The 15578-nt window shown below is 49.6% G+C and overlaps 5 protein-coding genes across 5 annotated transcripts; 3 read left to right on the top strand and 2 right to left on the bottom strand.

Annotated features, from left to right (window-relative positions):
• Nucleotides 1-667: 667 nt before the first annotated feature.
• On the top strand, nt 668-2023 carry Pdw03_4564 (Proteasome regulatory particle subunit Rpt4, putative; the record flags this gene model as incomplete). The annotated part of the gene is made up of 4 exons (XM_014675531.1): nt 668-875; nt 941-1327; nt 1390-1846; nt 1903-2023. The coding sequence occupies 4 exons, from the start codon at nt 668-670 to the stop codon at nt 2021-2023; spliced, it is 1173 nt and encodes a 390-aa protein (XP_014531017.1).
• Nucleotides 2024-2934: 911 nt separating this feature from the next.
• Nucleotides 2935-5102, top strand: Pdw03_4563 (Mannosyl-oligosaccharide alpha-1,2-mannosidase; the record flags this gene model as incomplete). The annotated part of the gene is made up of 3 exons (XM_014675532.1): nt 2935-3388; nt 3442-4086; nt 4141-5102. 3 exons carry the CDS (start codon nt 2935-2937, stop codon nt 5100-5102), a joined length of 2061 nt encoding a protein of 686 aa, XP_014531018.1.
• A 331-nt stretch (nt 5103-5433) lies between these two features.
• Pdw03_4562 (Peptidase, putative) lies at nt 5434-6759 on the bottom strand (the record flags this gene model as incomplete). The annotated part of the gene is made up of 1 exon (XM_014675533.1): nt 5434-6759. One exon carries the CDS (start codon nt 6757-6759, stop codon nt 5434-5436), a length of 1326 nt encoding a protein of 441 aa, XP_014531019.1.
• A 2402-nt stretch (nt 6760-9161) lies between these two features.
• Pdw03_4561 (uncharacterized protein) lies at nt 9162-9728 on the bottom strand (the record flags this gene model as incomplete). The annotated part of the gene is made up of 3 exons (XM_066100777.1): nt 9162-9546; nt 9625-9647; nt 9720-9728. The coding sequence occupies 3 exons, from the start codon at nt 9726-9728 to the stop codon at nt 9162-9164; spliced, it is 417 nt and encodes a 138-aa protein (XP_065956177.1).
• A 1912-nt stretch (nt 9729-11640) lies between these two features.
• Pdw03_4560 (uncharacterized protein) lies at nt 11641-13998 on the top strand (the record flags this gene model as incomplete). Its single annotated transcript, XM_066100776.1, has 5 exons — nt 11641-11717; nt 11990-12022; nt 12226-12230; nt 12413-12733; nt 12803-13998. The coding sequence occupies 5 exons, from the start codon at nt 11641-11643 to the stop codon at nt 13996-13998; spliced, it is 1632 nt and encodes a 543-aa protein (XP_065956176.1).
• Between the last annotated feature and the right edge of the window lie 1580 nt (nt 13999-15578).

Below are 15578 nucleotides of genomic sequence, written 5' to 3'. Positions count from 1 at the left end.
ATACAACGTAGTTAGCTAACTCATTGACGTGAAATCCATTGCACATATCGGGTGTGTTGTATTGAGAATGGGTTGATGTCTGATTTCTCAGACATGAAGGCATCAAGGTACTTGGGCAACTATTTTTTCAAAATTGTGCCTTAATTGAACCACATTCAAAGCATTGGGATGAGAAGGCATCTTGAAGATCAAAATGACTGTGGTGAGAAAGGAACAGGAAACCACTAGAAGATATAGGGAATCTATAGACCAAAGGGGGAAGAAAAGGCCTAAAAGAATCCTAAGTGAAGAACCTTTAAAACGTTTCTAGACTGAAGTTGAAAGATAAACCGATTTCCAGGGTTAACATCATCACGTTATCAACTCTTATTCTGTTCAAGGATGGCATGGATTCAACTTTATTTATGCCTTAGGTGTCTGTTGATGACCAAGATTATGACATAAGACTGCTCTTGGGTCATGTGATGGTCTCTCACGGACGCCGCGCTGCAAGCTGTAAGCTCCCCAAGCAAGGTGCTATCGCCCTTTTCATTCACGATATCCATCCATTTCGCATCCACGACCTGACACGAAACCCTGAATTTCTATCTGAATCACAGTTGTCCTTTGACCATCACCCCCCAACTCGTCCACACTCCGTGAATCTATCGTTCGTCCCTTCTTCATCATGAGCGACCCGGAGCGCGGCCAGGCGCTCGAGGACTATAAAAAGAGCTTGCTCGAGCTACGAGAATGGGAAGCAAAGTTGAAAACTCTTCGCTTGGGTATCAAGGATCTTCAAAGAGAGTTTGATATCTCCGAGGATAACATCAAGGCACTACAAAGTGTTGGTCAGATCATCGGCGAGGTGCTGAAGCAGCTTGACGAAGAGCGATGTAAGTATCCGAGGCCCAAGCGTTTCGCTTCAATGATCGCATCAAGAAGCTAATCCGCTTTACAGTCATCGTCAAGGCGTCATCGGGTCCTCGATATGTGGTCGGTTGTCGTTCAAAGGTGGACAAGTCTAAGATGAAGCAAGGCACACGTGTGGCCTTGGATATGACGACACTCACTATCATGCGGATGCTGCCTCGTGAGGTTGATCCCATGGTGTACAACATGTCTCTAGAAGATCCAGGGTCCGTCAATTTCGCGGGTATTGGCGGTCTTAACGACCAGATCAGAGAGCTCCGTGAGGTCATCGAACTACCCCTGAAGAACCCAGAGCTTTTCCTCAGAGTTGGAATTAAGCCTCCGAAGGGTGTTCTACTCTACGGTCCTCCAGGTACTGGTAAGACACTGCTCGCACGAGCAGTGGCCAGCTCGCTGGAGACCAATTTCTTGAAGGGTATGTTCAACTTCTTACAACATCTATAACCCACATTATCCTGATCAGTCTACTTTCGTTAGTTGTATCTTCGGCCATTGTGGACAAATATATCGGTGAATCCGCTCGACTGATCCGAGAGATGTTCGGATACGCCAAGGAACACGAGCCCTGCATTATTTTCATGGACGAGATCGATGCCATTGGTGGACGACGATTCTCAGAAGGTACATCGGCAGATCGAGAAATTCAGCGGACGCTCATGGAGTTGCTGAACCAGCTGGATGGTTTCGACTACCTTGGAAAGACAAAGATCATCATGGCCACCAACCGACCTGATACACTGGATCCTGCTCTGCTGCGTGCCGGTCGTCTGGACCGTAAGATTGAGATTCCTCTTCCCAATGAGGTTGGCCGTCTGGAGATCTTGAAGATCCACACAAGCACAGTCCAACAAGAAGGCGAAATCGACTTTGAGAGTGTGGTCAAGATGAGTGATGGTCTTAACGGTGCTGATCTCCGAAATGTGGTCACTGAAGCGTGAGTGACAACTTTTTATGTTGAAATCTGCCGTCAACACGCTAACCATTACTTAGTGGTCTGTTCGCGATCAAGGATTACCGTGATGCTATCAACCAGGATGACTTCAACAAGGCTGTACGGAAGGTGGCAGAGGCGAAGAAATTGGAGGGCAAGCTTGAGTATCAGAAGCTTTAATTGTATTTATCTTGCGGGGGCTGGTGGCCCACATCATCTGGTGCACGGTTTAGATCTTTATCTTGAAGCGCTAATGCTATGCATTCGACCTATCTCTTCTATTGTTGATTCAAGTTGGAATCTATACAATATTAGACCTTGGGGGAAAAAAACTATTACTTGCTTGATTAACAATTGTGAAAGGTAAAAACACTCCTAAGGAGGGTTATGTGAGGACGTTTGGTAAATCACTCGATGCCCTGGATGTTTCAAATCTGTGCTCCCAGTTACAGAGTTATGAGGCTGTTACGCGTACAATGCGATCTGATTTGCGGACCCCTGTTGCCTCTCCACTTCCCCAGCTTCCTTGAATCTGCCCTTGCCACGTTCTCAGTTTTCGCGCAAATTTCGTATCGAATTAGATTGAATGCTTGTTGCGATTTTTGGCCTTGGTCTGCTTTTCTATTGCACAGCACACGCGGGATAAACGCTGCACTCCGCAAAGAAATTCTTCACGGACCACCTACCCACTAAACACGACTGCATCGGTGCATGTTGGTTTGTTTTTTTTTTTTTTTGCTTTTTTGCTTTAAAACCCGAAAGACCAGATTGTCTTTACGATCAAGACCTGTGCATCACAACCGCTTTAACGGAAGGTTGTACTTGGGTAAGTGTGCGGGTGTCCTTGTCCGAGGGGTTGGCTCCTTGTCCTTCAGGGCTATCAAACCTGACTAAATGTTGCATTTGAATAGCAAGTACGCTTGAAAGACCCTTGAAAAATATAATCTTGATCAACATCAACATCAACATCAAACAAAGGCGAATACTCCGAGAGCACCTCACCCTCCTCCTGATTCCCATGTGGCGCATTCGGTAATCGCAAGACCGGCAGAGATTCCCCCTTGGAACATCATACCAAATCGAAGAAAATAATGGCCTACCAGCCATCGCGCAGCCCCTTTGCGCCCGTGCAACAAGATTCCTTCTACGGAAACCCCCGTAGTGGCCTCCGCGGGTACGGTCTGTCGAACCACCCCATTCCCCTATCCAATAAAGTGAACGGCTACTTCGAAAAGGACCGCACATTGCCTTTGTACAAAGATAAGCCATTATTTTCGCCGCGGCGCACAGGTCCTCGAAGGAGATGGAGGCCGCTCGTGAACGTGCTGGGGGTGTGTACTGTGTTATTTGTGTTGTATTATAACTTCTACCTCCGCACGTGGTCAGGGCAACAATCAAATGATAAAGGGGTAGAATTATGGAAGTGGGCCCAGACATTGGAAGACGGGAAATCTTCTGGGGACTTGTCTGACTGGACTGCAAGACGAGAGAAAGTGCGGGACGCCTTCATCGTCAGTTGGGAGGGATATGAGAAGAACGCATGGGGTAGGTCATACAGAAGCCTTGTGCACTATGACAGCGTTGACACCATGATTCAGGATACGATCAGTATCGCCCGGTTTCGAACGTTATCCCAGAAGACACGGGCGGCGGATTAGGCTGGATGATAGTTGACTCGCTGGACACACTGATGATCATGAATCTGACCTCCAAGGTCCACCGCGCGCGGCAATGGATCTCAACTTCGTTGAATTATGATCAGGATCGTGATGTTAACACGTTCGAGACGACTATTCGCATGCTGGGTGGTTTGCTGTCCGCACACTATCTGTCAACCCAATACCCCGATTTGGCCCCTCTCAACGACGATGATGTCGGTGCTGCCGGTGAAGACCTGTACATTGAGAAAGCAGCTGACCTCGCTGAGCGGCTACTCGGGGCTTTTGAATCTCCCAGCGGTATCCCGTGGTCGAATGTCAATCTCAACACGTCAGAAGGCGTCGTCGTGCATTTCGACGAGGGAGCTACGTCTATTGCCGAGGCTGGCTCAATACAGCTTGAATTCAAGTACTTGGCCAAGCTGACTGGTGAGGCGGAATATTGGAAGTTGGTTGAAAGAACCATGAAGTTGGTTGACTTGCAAAAGCCGCAGGATGGCCTTGTCCGAACCGCCATCCATCCTGACAGTGGCGCGTTCACAGGGGATAGCATCAGTCTGGGCAGTAAGGCGGACTCCTACTATGGTACGTTGATGATACTCGGTGCTCCGTGGTTCTTATTTAGCTGACTCACTCCAGAATATCTCGTCAAGCAATATCTGCAGACTTCCGAACAGGAGCCCGTCTACAAAGAGATGTGGGACGAGGCTTTGCAAGGCATCCGCAAACACCTGGTCTCATTCACCAAGAACGCTCAGCTGATGATTATCGGCGAGCGGCCCCAAGGCCTGGACCAGGACCTGTCACCAAGAATGGACCACCTAGTGTGCTTCATGCCCGGAACAATCGCGCTCGGCGCGACCGGTGGCCAGCCCTTATCCCACGCCCGGAAGTTAGCGGATTGGACTCAACAGCGCGAGGAGGAGATCCTCCTGTCCAGAGAATTGATGAAGACCTGCTGGGCAATGCACCAGGCAACGGCGACCGGCCTCGCAGCCGAAATCTCCCATTTCATCCTTGACTCGCCGCCCGTGATGATGGCAGACAAGTACCCAGACTCAGCGACGAACCCCAGTCACGCATCTAAGCCTGAGGCACTGCGTGGCATCTCCCAACCCTTAGAGGCACAGAGTGATGCGTCCGAGCCCTGGCGCGCAGATATCGACGTCCACCGCAACGACCGCCACAATCTACAACGCCCGGAAACAGTCGAGTCCCTCTTCTACCTCTACCGTATCACCGGCGATGACATCTACCGCCAGTGGGGCTGGGAGATCTTCAAGTCTTTCATCAAACACACAGCCGTGGTGGAGAAGAAGAAGAGTACCTCCCGTATTCCTACTTCAACCAACACGGCACCTGTTTTCCGTATCAAGGGCTTTACATCGCTCGGCAACGCGGATGCAGTTCCTTCATACAAGCGCGATAACATGGAGAGCTATTGGATGGCTGAGACGCTCAAGTATTTCTATTTGTTGTTCTCGGATCGTGATTTCATCTCTCTAGAGGATCACGTTTTCAACACTGAGGCCCACCCATTCCCGCGGTTTAAACCTAGTGGGGATCTTCAAACGGGGTGGGAGAGGGCGCCTATGCAGTAGATTTGCTGGGTGCTCTGCTCTCATGGAGCCTTAGTTGGCTATGGCTTTGATGTCTTTAATATGTTCTGGACAGCGCTTACATCTGTGCTTTTTTTCGTCTGTTCTCTGGGGATCCTAGCTTTGTATCCCAATCGTCTTCGCATTGCCAATTCTAACTTTCAGTAAGCAATGATCCTGGTAATGACATATCGAGATTGCATTTCCGACACAAAGGCAAGCTTCCTTTAAGTCTCTGTTGGGAACTTTTGACAACAGGACCTAGTAGCTGAAATTATGTACACACAGCACTAGAGACACACCCTCACCAAGACAATGTGCAACAAGAAACCCCTCATACGGCCACCTCACCCTTTTCCTCTCTTTCCAGCGCAGCCTCAATTAACTTTTTACAACCAACCACTGCCTCCTTCATCTGGCGGATAGTCAAGGCCTCATTGTCACCATGAGCAACAAAGATACTACCGGGTCCATACAAGTAGCGCTTGACACCAGGACCGACGACCAGATTTGGTACATCGGTACCATAGTTGACAGTAGTAACATCAAACCCATCAACATCAACATCCAAATCCTGCGGCGGATAAGACTCGCCATGCGAAACAAAGTCCAAAACAACCTCCGCCTCAACATCCCGAACTGCTTCATCAACAGCCCGCTGAACAATCTCACGCGCCTCAGCAGGTGTACCAGCCGCAAGTCTCACAGCAACATCCGCCCACGCCTCGGAGGGGACAACATTCGTCGCGACGCCAGCGCGGATGACGCCAATATTCAGGGTCGTCGGGCCATACTTCGGAGAGGCAGGCAAGCCGCCCTCTTCGACGGGAATATCCCCGAGCACATCGATGCGCGAGAGTGCAGGCAGAATCGCCGAGACCGCGCTCTTGCCTAGCCACGGGTATCCCGAGTGGGCAGCGCTGCCGTGAGCTAGAACCTTGAAGCCGATCATGCCCTTGTGGCCGGCGACGAGGGCTGCCTCGGTTGGCTCGCCGAAGATGACGGTTTTCAGAGCGCTTTGGGAGTTGAGGCTGGAGTCCGAGAAGACTTTCATTCCATCACCGCCGATCTCTTCGCCGACGACAAAGAGTAGACCGAGCTTGGCGTCTGGTTGGGAGTCTAGTGTTTCGAGGGTCGCAAAGATTTGGGCTGCGACGCTGCCCTTTGCGTCGACAGAAGCGCGGCCCGCTAGGATAAGATCCTCTGGGTCGAAGGTGGGGAGGGAGTCCTCAGGCTGGTGCACGGAGTATGGGATGAAGGGTGGGACGGTGTCGATGTGGCTTGTGAGGAGGATTGAGGGGGATTGTGTGTAGGATTTTGGAATGGCGTAGATGTTGTAGCGGGTCTTGGTGTTTTCTTGACCTTTCACTGGGGGTACCTCTTGCTTTATCACGGTGAAGTTCCGGGCCTCCAGGAATTGCGCGACGAAGAGCCCGACATCATGCTCATTGCCGGAGATTGACTCAATCTTGACCAGATCTCGGTGGAATGATAGTAGAGGCGAACTGCTGATTATATCATCTAGGTCCGCTTGGCTATAGCTGGGCTGGAAAGGCGATGATGGCACACCCAGGAGCTGTTGCTGCTGAGGTGCGGGGTGCGGAGAAGCCTGAACACCGGACATGATGGCCGCCGCCGCGAGGTATGAAGAGAATTTCATTGGAAGATTGGGCTATGAATCTATTGCCACTGGTTCTGATTTTCCGTATTCAAAACAATTGAATAACCCTCACACCCAGAAAGTCGAGTATTCTGGGCTGGCAGTAGGTCGGCGGTCCGAGATTGGGAACCCCCGATGTATACGGTCACGTGGATAAATATATTGCAGTTGCATGTCGACGTTCGGCTCGAGGGTATTATGCACAGGTAACTCCAACTTTCGCAATATATCTCTGAAAGCATGCGAGAATGACCAGGCCTTGAAAGAGACAAGGAAAATCAGAGGCTAGGTATTTCATTTGTGGAAAAATGCCGATACCTCGATAGTTACTACTGTCGTTGTAATTTTAAAATCACTGCATGCAGCGAATTCACTGGCAAACAAAAATTGATCATAGTCTTAAGGCCCGAAAGAAGATGAGCCGTACAGCTACACATGTCAGACGTCAGACATATACATCACGTATCCCATGCGTTGTCATCTGTAGATCAATACCATACCGAGATAGCTTGATCTATGCACTTATACGAGGGATAGTTATGGATTGGGAAGCTAACATGACGCATAGCTAGTTGGTCCACTGGTATACGTACACAAGGATGATCATCACCGTCACGAACCATCTGTAGTCTTCTGGTACAACCAATTTGCTGTGCTGTGCTGAGAAGAAGGAGAAACCCCATCCCTATGAAGCCAACACGAGACGTAGCAATGCTCGGCATGGGGAGGATGTTTCGAGTGGGGGTGAACTAGTGTCATATAAGCAGGGATCCACACGTCCATGCCAGTTAGTCCCATAATGGATAAGCTTCACGCTCCATATCTTGTACGGCAACTAAACTAGAGTAAGGGACTACGGAATAGTGATTCACCACTCAGCTGACACTCCGAGCGTAGATCGTTTTGCTTGGGTGTTGGGTCGCTCCTTGGAACCAAGTTGGATTCAAAGATGGATTGTGTACCCCCCTTTGAATTGATGTTCCCCAACCCGCCGTATGTTCTATTCAGAATCTCCTAGTATTCTTACGGCAGAGTTCCACTTGACATCTAACTCACTTCAAGTCACAGAAGGGCATGAAGTCTCGTCGGAAAGACTGCTTGCGAGAACGGCAGATGACCGTGCTGACACCAATCCTTAGTCAACAATCTACAATCACTCTATAGGGATCAGAAATAAGCAATGGGTTCCAAGATCTTTCAATTGAAACCCTAGCACGGGCTGTGAGTGTCCTGTGTTGGTGGGTTAAAAGCATCATGAGACCGTCATATTCCCGAGAGACGTTGACCTAGATATAGAGGGGGCAGTAATGTGCGCAATGTATTATCAATGCCTTTATAACAGAAGACCGGATACCAGGCAAGAGAATCAAGCAATATAGGCTGAAGATGGGAAAATCGGACCGAGTTTTATCGGATGAAGCCTATGTTTATCTACCCAAAAGCGACGAACTACACCAAGTGCTTCTGCAGGGAGGAGCACCAGGCACGAACCCTCTAGATCCATGGACATGTTTTGGTTCTTAGAAACCTTCCAGGTCCTGGCTAAGAAGAGAATCCTCGGTGACAAGGATGGCCTTCGCCACTATTCATATACCACGTCCTCTGCCGATACAGAGAAAGATACAATGTGCATCGTCCCGAGCTCCGAGACAACGGGCAATTCCGTGAACATGCCAAAGCCGGTGCATCTCACTAACAGCTTCTTCGTGACCATCTTCTAAATTCTCATATCCCAAGGCCGCTGGGTCATCAGCCATCTATGTTCCACGATCACGGTCAAACCGAGCTAGTGATGGCCACGACACCTTTCTTCCGTCTACTGGGACTGATAGCCTTCGCATTCTCACTATGGTTCGTAGTTCCCACCCTCATCAGCCCAGATAAGCCACTTTTGGTCGACGGTATGATAGAGCTGCTGCGTCCTGCCCACCCCACAGTCGCACTCTGCGCACCCTCGATCCTGGAAGACGTGAGCTACTCCGACAAATCACTAGCTAGTTTGAAAGAATTCAAGCCATTTTACTTAGGAGGTGCGCCTCTAGTCATATGAGGGAGGGTTGGAGGGTTTATTTGAGAAGGTGATTCCTCGGCAGGATAATGCTCCTAGGAATTGTCCGCATATACCCTGACATCAACGTGTAATGAACCAACGATTTTTAGACCCCGAAACCCGACGAACCCTCATCTGTGGAAGCTCGATGGGTGTTAGTATGATGTGATTGTCCTAAGCCACGGTGAGAAGTTCACTCCTGTCGGGATGGAGACTACCATCGAAGGACACCCGCTGGTTGGGAGTTCCAGGCAGGGCTTCTCATCGAGCTGAGTCACGGAGTACCGGATATGGACGCACAATTCTCTATTGATTCAATCTAGGAGGTCTAGCCGATAGTGCAAGTGGCCAATCAGACTATTACAAATATGTGCAGCCTTGAAGCTTGAGCAGCTGCAGCACCGCCCATCTTCATTTCATCTCCTCCATCAGTGCGGTAGGCGCTTGGACCCCACAATTGAATGGAGGGCATTGCCATAGTTCCCCCGCAAGGCTGCGGCGAATCCAAGCACATTGCCGAGCGCATCTGCCTTGAAGCCTCGCAGAGATCTCGTGTCCCCACGTCAGTGTATCCCGTCGGCCAGATCGCCGGAGCGACCAGCGCGCGCGGACACTGGAATCCGCAGGACTGGCTACCGACGATGATTGCGACATCGAAAGTGATGGGTAAAACGCTTAACCGACTGGGCTCAGCCGAGGTCGATTGGGTGTCAGTAGTAAGCCCCTCATCCTGAGAACTATGTTGTACATTTTTGTTAGATCCAAAAGCCCCGTAGCCGAGAAGAAAAAAAGAAAAAGAAAAAAACAAGACCTACCGCCGATCACCCTTTCTGACATGCTACATGCTTTGTTCAGGACACTCTATCCAATATGATAGTGGAAATTGTCAACCAACGTCATAGGAGCTCACACGAGGCATGGTGGGTCGTGTTTTATCTCACGAATCCCGAACGAGTACTATGGCAGTCATTGATACTCGCAATCAAAGCCAGAATGCGGTCGAGCCAACTCCAATGTCTGCGTGGATTGACGATCCGGAAAGTACATCCAACCCTGGCAGTGCGGAAATTGCTTCAAAGCCCGCGCTTCAGCCGCTAGGTTTCTACCGTGGGCTACCAGACAAGGGTAGTGCCCTGTGTGTGGCGCTGGATGTCCGACGGGCGAGGGAGGCAAGTGTCAGCATAAGAGCCCTAGACCCGGTCTCTTCCTCGCTGATGCGAAATTGGCTGCAGCACTGGCAATTTTGATTACAATGGAATATACTCCATATACCAAGAATACATCTTACATCTTAGTGTCCAGAACAATGTATATTGCTCTGTATCGCTATGTGATATTCCCAGGATAAAAAGTGCCCGTGACCAAAGGCCCTTCCCAAGGTTCTCCAGGGCTTGGGCAGAGCTTGGGCAGGGCTTACTTGGGTAATTACCTTGGAAATCTACGGCGTGTGTTGTACAACGATTGTGGGGGGGGGGGGGGGGGGGGGGGGGGGGGGCGGGGGGTTTTTTTTCGCTTTGTTTTTTTGTTTTTTTGTTTTTTTGTTTTTTTTTTTTTCTTTTTGCGTTTTGCCGAGTGGCGGTGATTGGCTATCCCCGAGATAGAAGACTTAGTCTATGCCGTTTTGGGTTGCAGTGTAGTCTGTTCTGTCCTAGTGCCCTGCAGGGATGCCTGGTGAGAGATGGGATCGAAGAGATCTCCAGGGGCAAAAAGAAGAAACAAAGAATCTGATCCGTCATAATAATCGAAGTCTGAAGAATAAAATATGACTTGTCCAGCCAGTCCCGGCTTGACAAATCCGTCCATCTCGGTTGCCGCGCCAAGGCTCACGCCAAAGGGCACACCCGGGCAGAAGCAACACCATGGATCTCTGTTGCCTTTTTCCCTTCGCCTCTCCAATGGAAAAAAATGGAATGTTCCCCGAATCCCGAGTTCCCCGAACGTTGGTTAGGGCCATGTGGATCTAACGTCTGGTGCCAACGATGAATGAATTATTCTCTTTCCAGGGTTTCCCTTGGTTATTTCCCCTCTCCGGCGGTACCTGTTCATTCCGATGGTTATTATGATTGGATGGCAGTTCTCTCCTCTAGTATAACACTTGCCACGGTTGTCAGTAGTGCTTTGATGTCTATCGTGGTCCAAGTCTAGTTCGGAGTTCGCACAAGTTATCGTAGGACGGGGACCACGATACGACACCTCGCAACTCCGTGCGCTGCCAAATTTGGCACCGATTTACCCTCCCATTGTGCTACCGTGCTCGTCATACTCGGACAAAGTTCTGACCTCTACGGAACGGGACCTTGTCCGCAGTTGCGCAGCGTTGTTGGAGCTCTAATACAAACAGGATGGATGCAACAGCCCGTGTGTGGAATGGGGACGGGTATACCCAGTAGTTATTTTAGGCGGAATGATGATCGAGTACTACGGAGTAAACAGACCTGAGTTGGATCAATGATGAACATCGTTCCCCCCAATCTATGTTGTATAGAGCGAATCAACACCGATCGGCTGGGTCGCAATGGTATCATAATGGTTCCCCTCATGAATCCACTTCAGTCTAGATTGTTTGCCGATCGCACACCCCAATTGAGAAAAGGGTCCTGGGGGGGGGGGGGGTATCGATATAGAACATAGGGCTACACAACATAACTGTGTAGCTGGTAGAAAGGGGATTGAAAAAACAATCGAATTAGAGATACATCAATTTAACACTATACAAAGTATGTTGTATAACTGGCGGAGGACGAATAAAGTCTAAAAAAGGAGGATAAAGAAAGCATAAAAAAAAGAAAAGAAAAAAAAAAGGCAAGATGCCTTCCAGACTCTTTCAAACCATGGTTCAAGCAGTGTCAACCACCGGAACTAAGCGGAGCAAACCCTGGAAACATGGATCGGCGAGTTCGAGTTTGAGGTTAGTCCCTTTTTTTTCCTTTGGGAATCCGATGGAATTCTCCACCAACGGTTGTTTAGACAGTCTAGAGCCCAATTGCCTCTCCAGTTCACTTTCTCTCATATCTCTTCTCATCCTCGCCATCACCTTTACTCTCTCATCTATTCTCTCATCCATTCTCTCATCCATTCTCTCATCTATTCTCTCATCTATTCTCTCATCTATTCTCTCATCTATTCTCTCATCTATTCTCTCATCGAAAAGGGCCAAGGTAGAGAATCTGTACTACTTAGGATCTCCCTGTTCGCTCAGTCCGTTTGCCGATTGTAAGCAAAAGCACCGAATCTCTTTCTGCCCAGCCAGTTGGTCGCGTTCACTTGTTTGGTCCACGTCGCTCAGTGGAATTCGTTTTCTTTTCCCCTTTTCCTGTCTTTTCAGAGTGGTGTACTCCGTCTTGGTGGGTCTTTCTACTTGGACGATAATCACATTCGCATTTCCTATCCTTCATCGCATGCTAACTGGCCCTAAGTCTCAGTTCCCGCGTTTCCCGGACTTTTTTTTTTCTCTCTCGGACTCTCGCTCTCCATCACACCGCCACGTCCTTTCTCGCCCAAAAGCCATTAGGGAATGACTTGTTGAAACCGAGCGTTGTCTCTTTTATCTTAGGGTCACCCCTCACATCCAATGCTGAACTGCAACCATCCCCTATATACCAGCCACCCCGTCCACCAGCGGCGCTCACCTTGTGAAAATGTACAAACTGTCTCATATCATCGACGCGACACGAGAAAATCTTGACGCGGCCGACTCACCTACACGCCAGCCGCACTCCCCATTGACTATTAATACCTCCGCGCCGGCCTCACCTGCCATCTCTTTGTTCTCCGCAGCAGGCCACAATCGGGTCTCTAGCTCTGTCTCTTCCCTTGTCTCTTCATCAGGCCTGGGAAACTCAATGGACAGTCCCAGTCGGAGTCATTTGACTGGAGTCAAAGAAGAGGAATGCACACGCGACTCGTTGGAAGATCACTATTTCCGTATGTGTCAATTGCCACCGCAAACATTCCTCGGAGAGATCGCAGTTGCTAACAGGGGCTTTTCTACAGAACACTTCGATCACGACACGTCTGCAGAAGAGTCGTATTTTTCCCCCGTCCTTAACTCAGATAGCTACGATCTGAGCGTTACTGGCGTAGAGACTGCCCAATCACTCGAGAAAAGACGATCAGACAGTGTCTCATTAAAGGGTGTCTCGCGCATCAACTCGCACATCTCGACCATGTCGGCACGGTGGAAAACCAAGCGATCCTCCAGTGGCGCAGAAGGTGATGTTTTCCCAGATAATCTACGATCGCGCGCGAACTCGGCAGCATCCTCCGCCTTGGCAAGCCCCATCCCTGGTTCCATGCCTGTGAGCCGTGCCGACCCTATCCCCCCTTCTCCTGCGCGAACGATCTTCGAAGAGCGCGCAAGCGAGTCTGGCGTGCGTCCAATAGACATCACCCGAGCGAACAGTCTTAGCCAGGACGACAACGATGTGCAGAAAGCGACAACCCCTCTTTTGCCACCTTTTATGGGAGACGACCCAATGAGCGTCGCAGCATCTCGCGTGCAGTCACCCCTGCAGTCTCCATCAGTCGCAGACGTGAGCGAACCACACTACATCCACAATGTGACTTCAGATCCGCGGTTTATGGGGATTCTTCCCTCGCCCCCTCTCTCGTCCAAGCCTTCTGTGGCTTCATTCAACCGGCCGCGGGCTAGTACCGTGCGCACAATTTCAGGCGATGTAACGCCCCTCGTCCTCTCCGATCCCAATGACGAATGGGCCAACAAACTCGGCCATGCCAACTTCAATATCACGCCTGAGCCTTACGACCCTGTGGTTTGCGACCTCGACCATTTTCAGCAGATGCGGGCAGACTGGGACATTGCGCGTTGCAACTTTGCCAAGCACCTCGTTCGCACGGGTGAACACTACGGTGTCACCTCCAACATCTACAAGCTTACCGTCGAGAAATGGGAGTCGATCAACTGCGAGTGGGCAATGCAACACGGGGCCATGCTCGAACAGCTTAGTGCGATAGATGGTGTTGCTCTCACGCTCACTCAGTCTAATATCCACCCTTGCCAGCAAGTCCGCATCCCGCGTCTTCACAACAACAAGTTCCCCGAGATGGGGGATGAAGACATTGTCGGCCCTATGACTGTAGCACCGGCTACAGAAATTGCAGGTTCCTGCCGTTCGGAGAAAAAGAGGAATTTCTTCCGCTTTTTCCAGGACTTGGTCTCCCGACCTTGAGACCAGAGTCCTTTCGTTGGTCTCTTGTCTTTTTCCCCTTGCTTTTGTATCTCACATTTCCAAGCGACTCACAACGATAATGATGATAGATTATTCCCCGCATGTTTTTTGATGACTTGTTCAATTTCGCCCGCACTGTTACGACTAATGTCTCTCTTAAATCTTTTCTTGGTCTGAAACTATTGCTTATAATGACTCTCATGACACACGATCCGGATCAGCGACTACTGTTCTCGCCCTGGATCATGCCATTCCTTTGTCCATATCCCGAGTCTTGTCTTTTTCGGCGGGTTAGCTTTTCCATTTCTTGGTCCTGGATGTCTTGCTAAATTTTTTTATTTTTGCAAACCTGTGATCCCTTCAACAGTCGACAAGCAAGAAAAAGGAACGAAAAGTTAACCTCTCCAACTGACTGGGTGTACCACCCCCTTCCTCTCCTTTCATTCTGCTTCCTTTATATACTATACCCCCCCATACACCAAGCCTACCAGCCGTTGTATCCTCATAGACTTCAATCCTATACATCAACATCTCTGCTGCACGAGCAGAACCGGACTACAAAGCCCCTCTAAAAAAAGCTGGAAAAAATACCCAGCCATGTCTCTAGTGGTACATATCCAGCTCATGCACAACCCACATGTGATTGCACTTAATCTCTACCTTCATATCGACATCTACAATTCTCAAATGAGATCATCCTATGAAACACTCATGTACATGCCATGGGAAAGACGACGCGGTGCACAATAGAACCACCCCACGTGGGAGAGACATCGAACATACTGTCTCCCACCGGAAAATGAAAGCGCGAAGCCCATGTAGATGAGTCAGATGTATGGGGTACAACGGCACAATGAAGAGAGGAACTGACCTGGTACTGTGGGTCGGCCACGTTGTGAAGATACAGCCATTTGAACTATTTATACCATTCTAAAATACACTCGCATGAACGATGGGGGTTTCATACATGATGACAAGCCTGGCAGGATCCACTTGAAACATATCCAGATTGAGATGTGGAGGTTGGTGCGGATGCTGGTGTCTATACCTGTCTGCGTCATTGGGTGATATTTGATTTTCGAGAGGTGAGTCAGAGTCATTTTAATCTCGGATTAAGATTGCGTCTACAGAGCACTCCGTACTGGATTTAGTTGAGCGGAGATGTCACTAGGCAATGGAGTGTAGAGTGTATCTCGGGCTAGGTGTTCTTGAGTACGGTTCTTGGTCGCTTACTACCAATACTACAGTACGTATACCTGCCCTACCTACGTGTCTACATATAGATGTGTAAAGGTAGTTGTATTGTCAATCTCGAGAGGATGTAGGTTATGTCTTGGATGGAAATCGGCCGGGGAAGTCCGAGGATGGGCTTGACCATGACACGTGCAATACATCCCAAGTCACATCCCATACCCCTCCGTCAGGGTCGATGGCAGAGCCGAGAATGTCTGAATCTATGTTCATCACGGAGCCGAAACATGCATCGATGCAGTCGAGATCATCATCCGCTTTTTTTGAGGTCAGGTGAAACCCCGCCACCAGGTAATAGGTCCGTCGACACGAGCCGTATTTCAGCTTCA

The sequence above is a fragment of the Penicillium digitatum genome, chromosome 1, assembly GCF_016767815.1.
Source record: "Penicillium digitatum chromosome 1, complete sequence".
NCBI lineage: Eukaryota > Fungi > Ascomycota > Eurotiomycetes > Eurotiales > Aspergillaceae > Penicillium > Penicillium digitatum.
The sequence above is the reverse complement of the archived record's forward strand: the minus strand, read 5'-3'. Positions and strand labels throughout refer to the sequence as shown.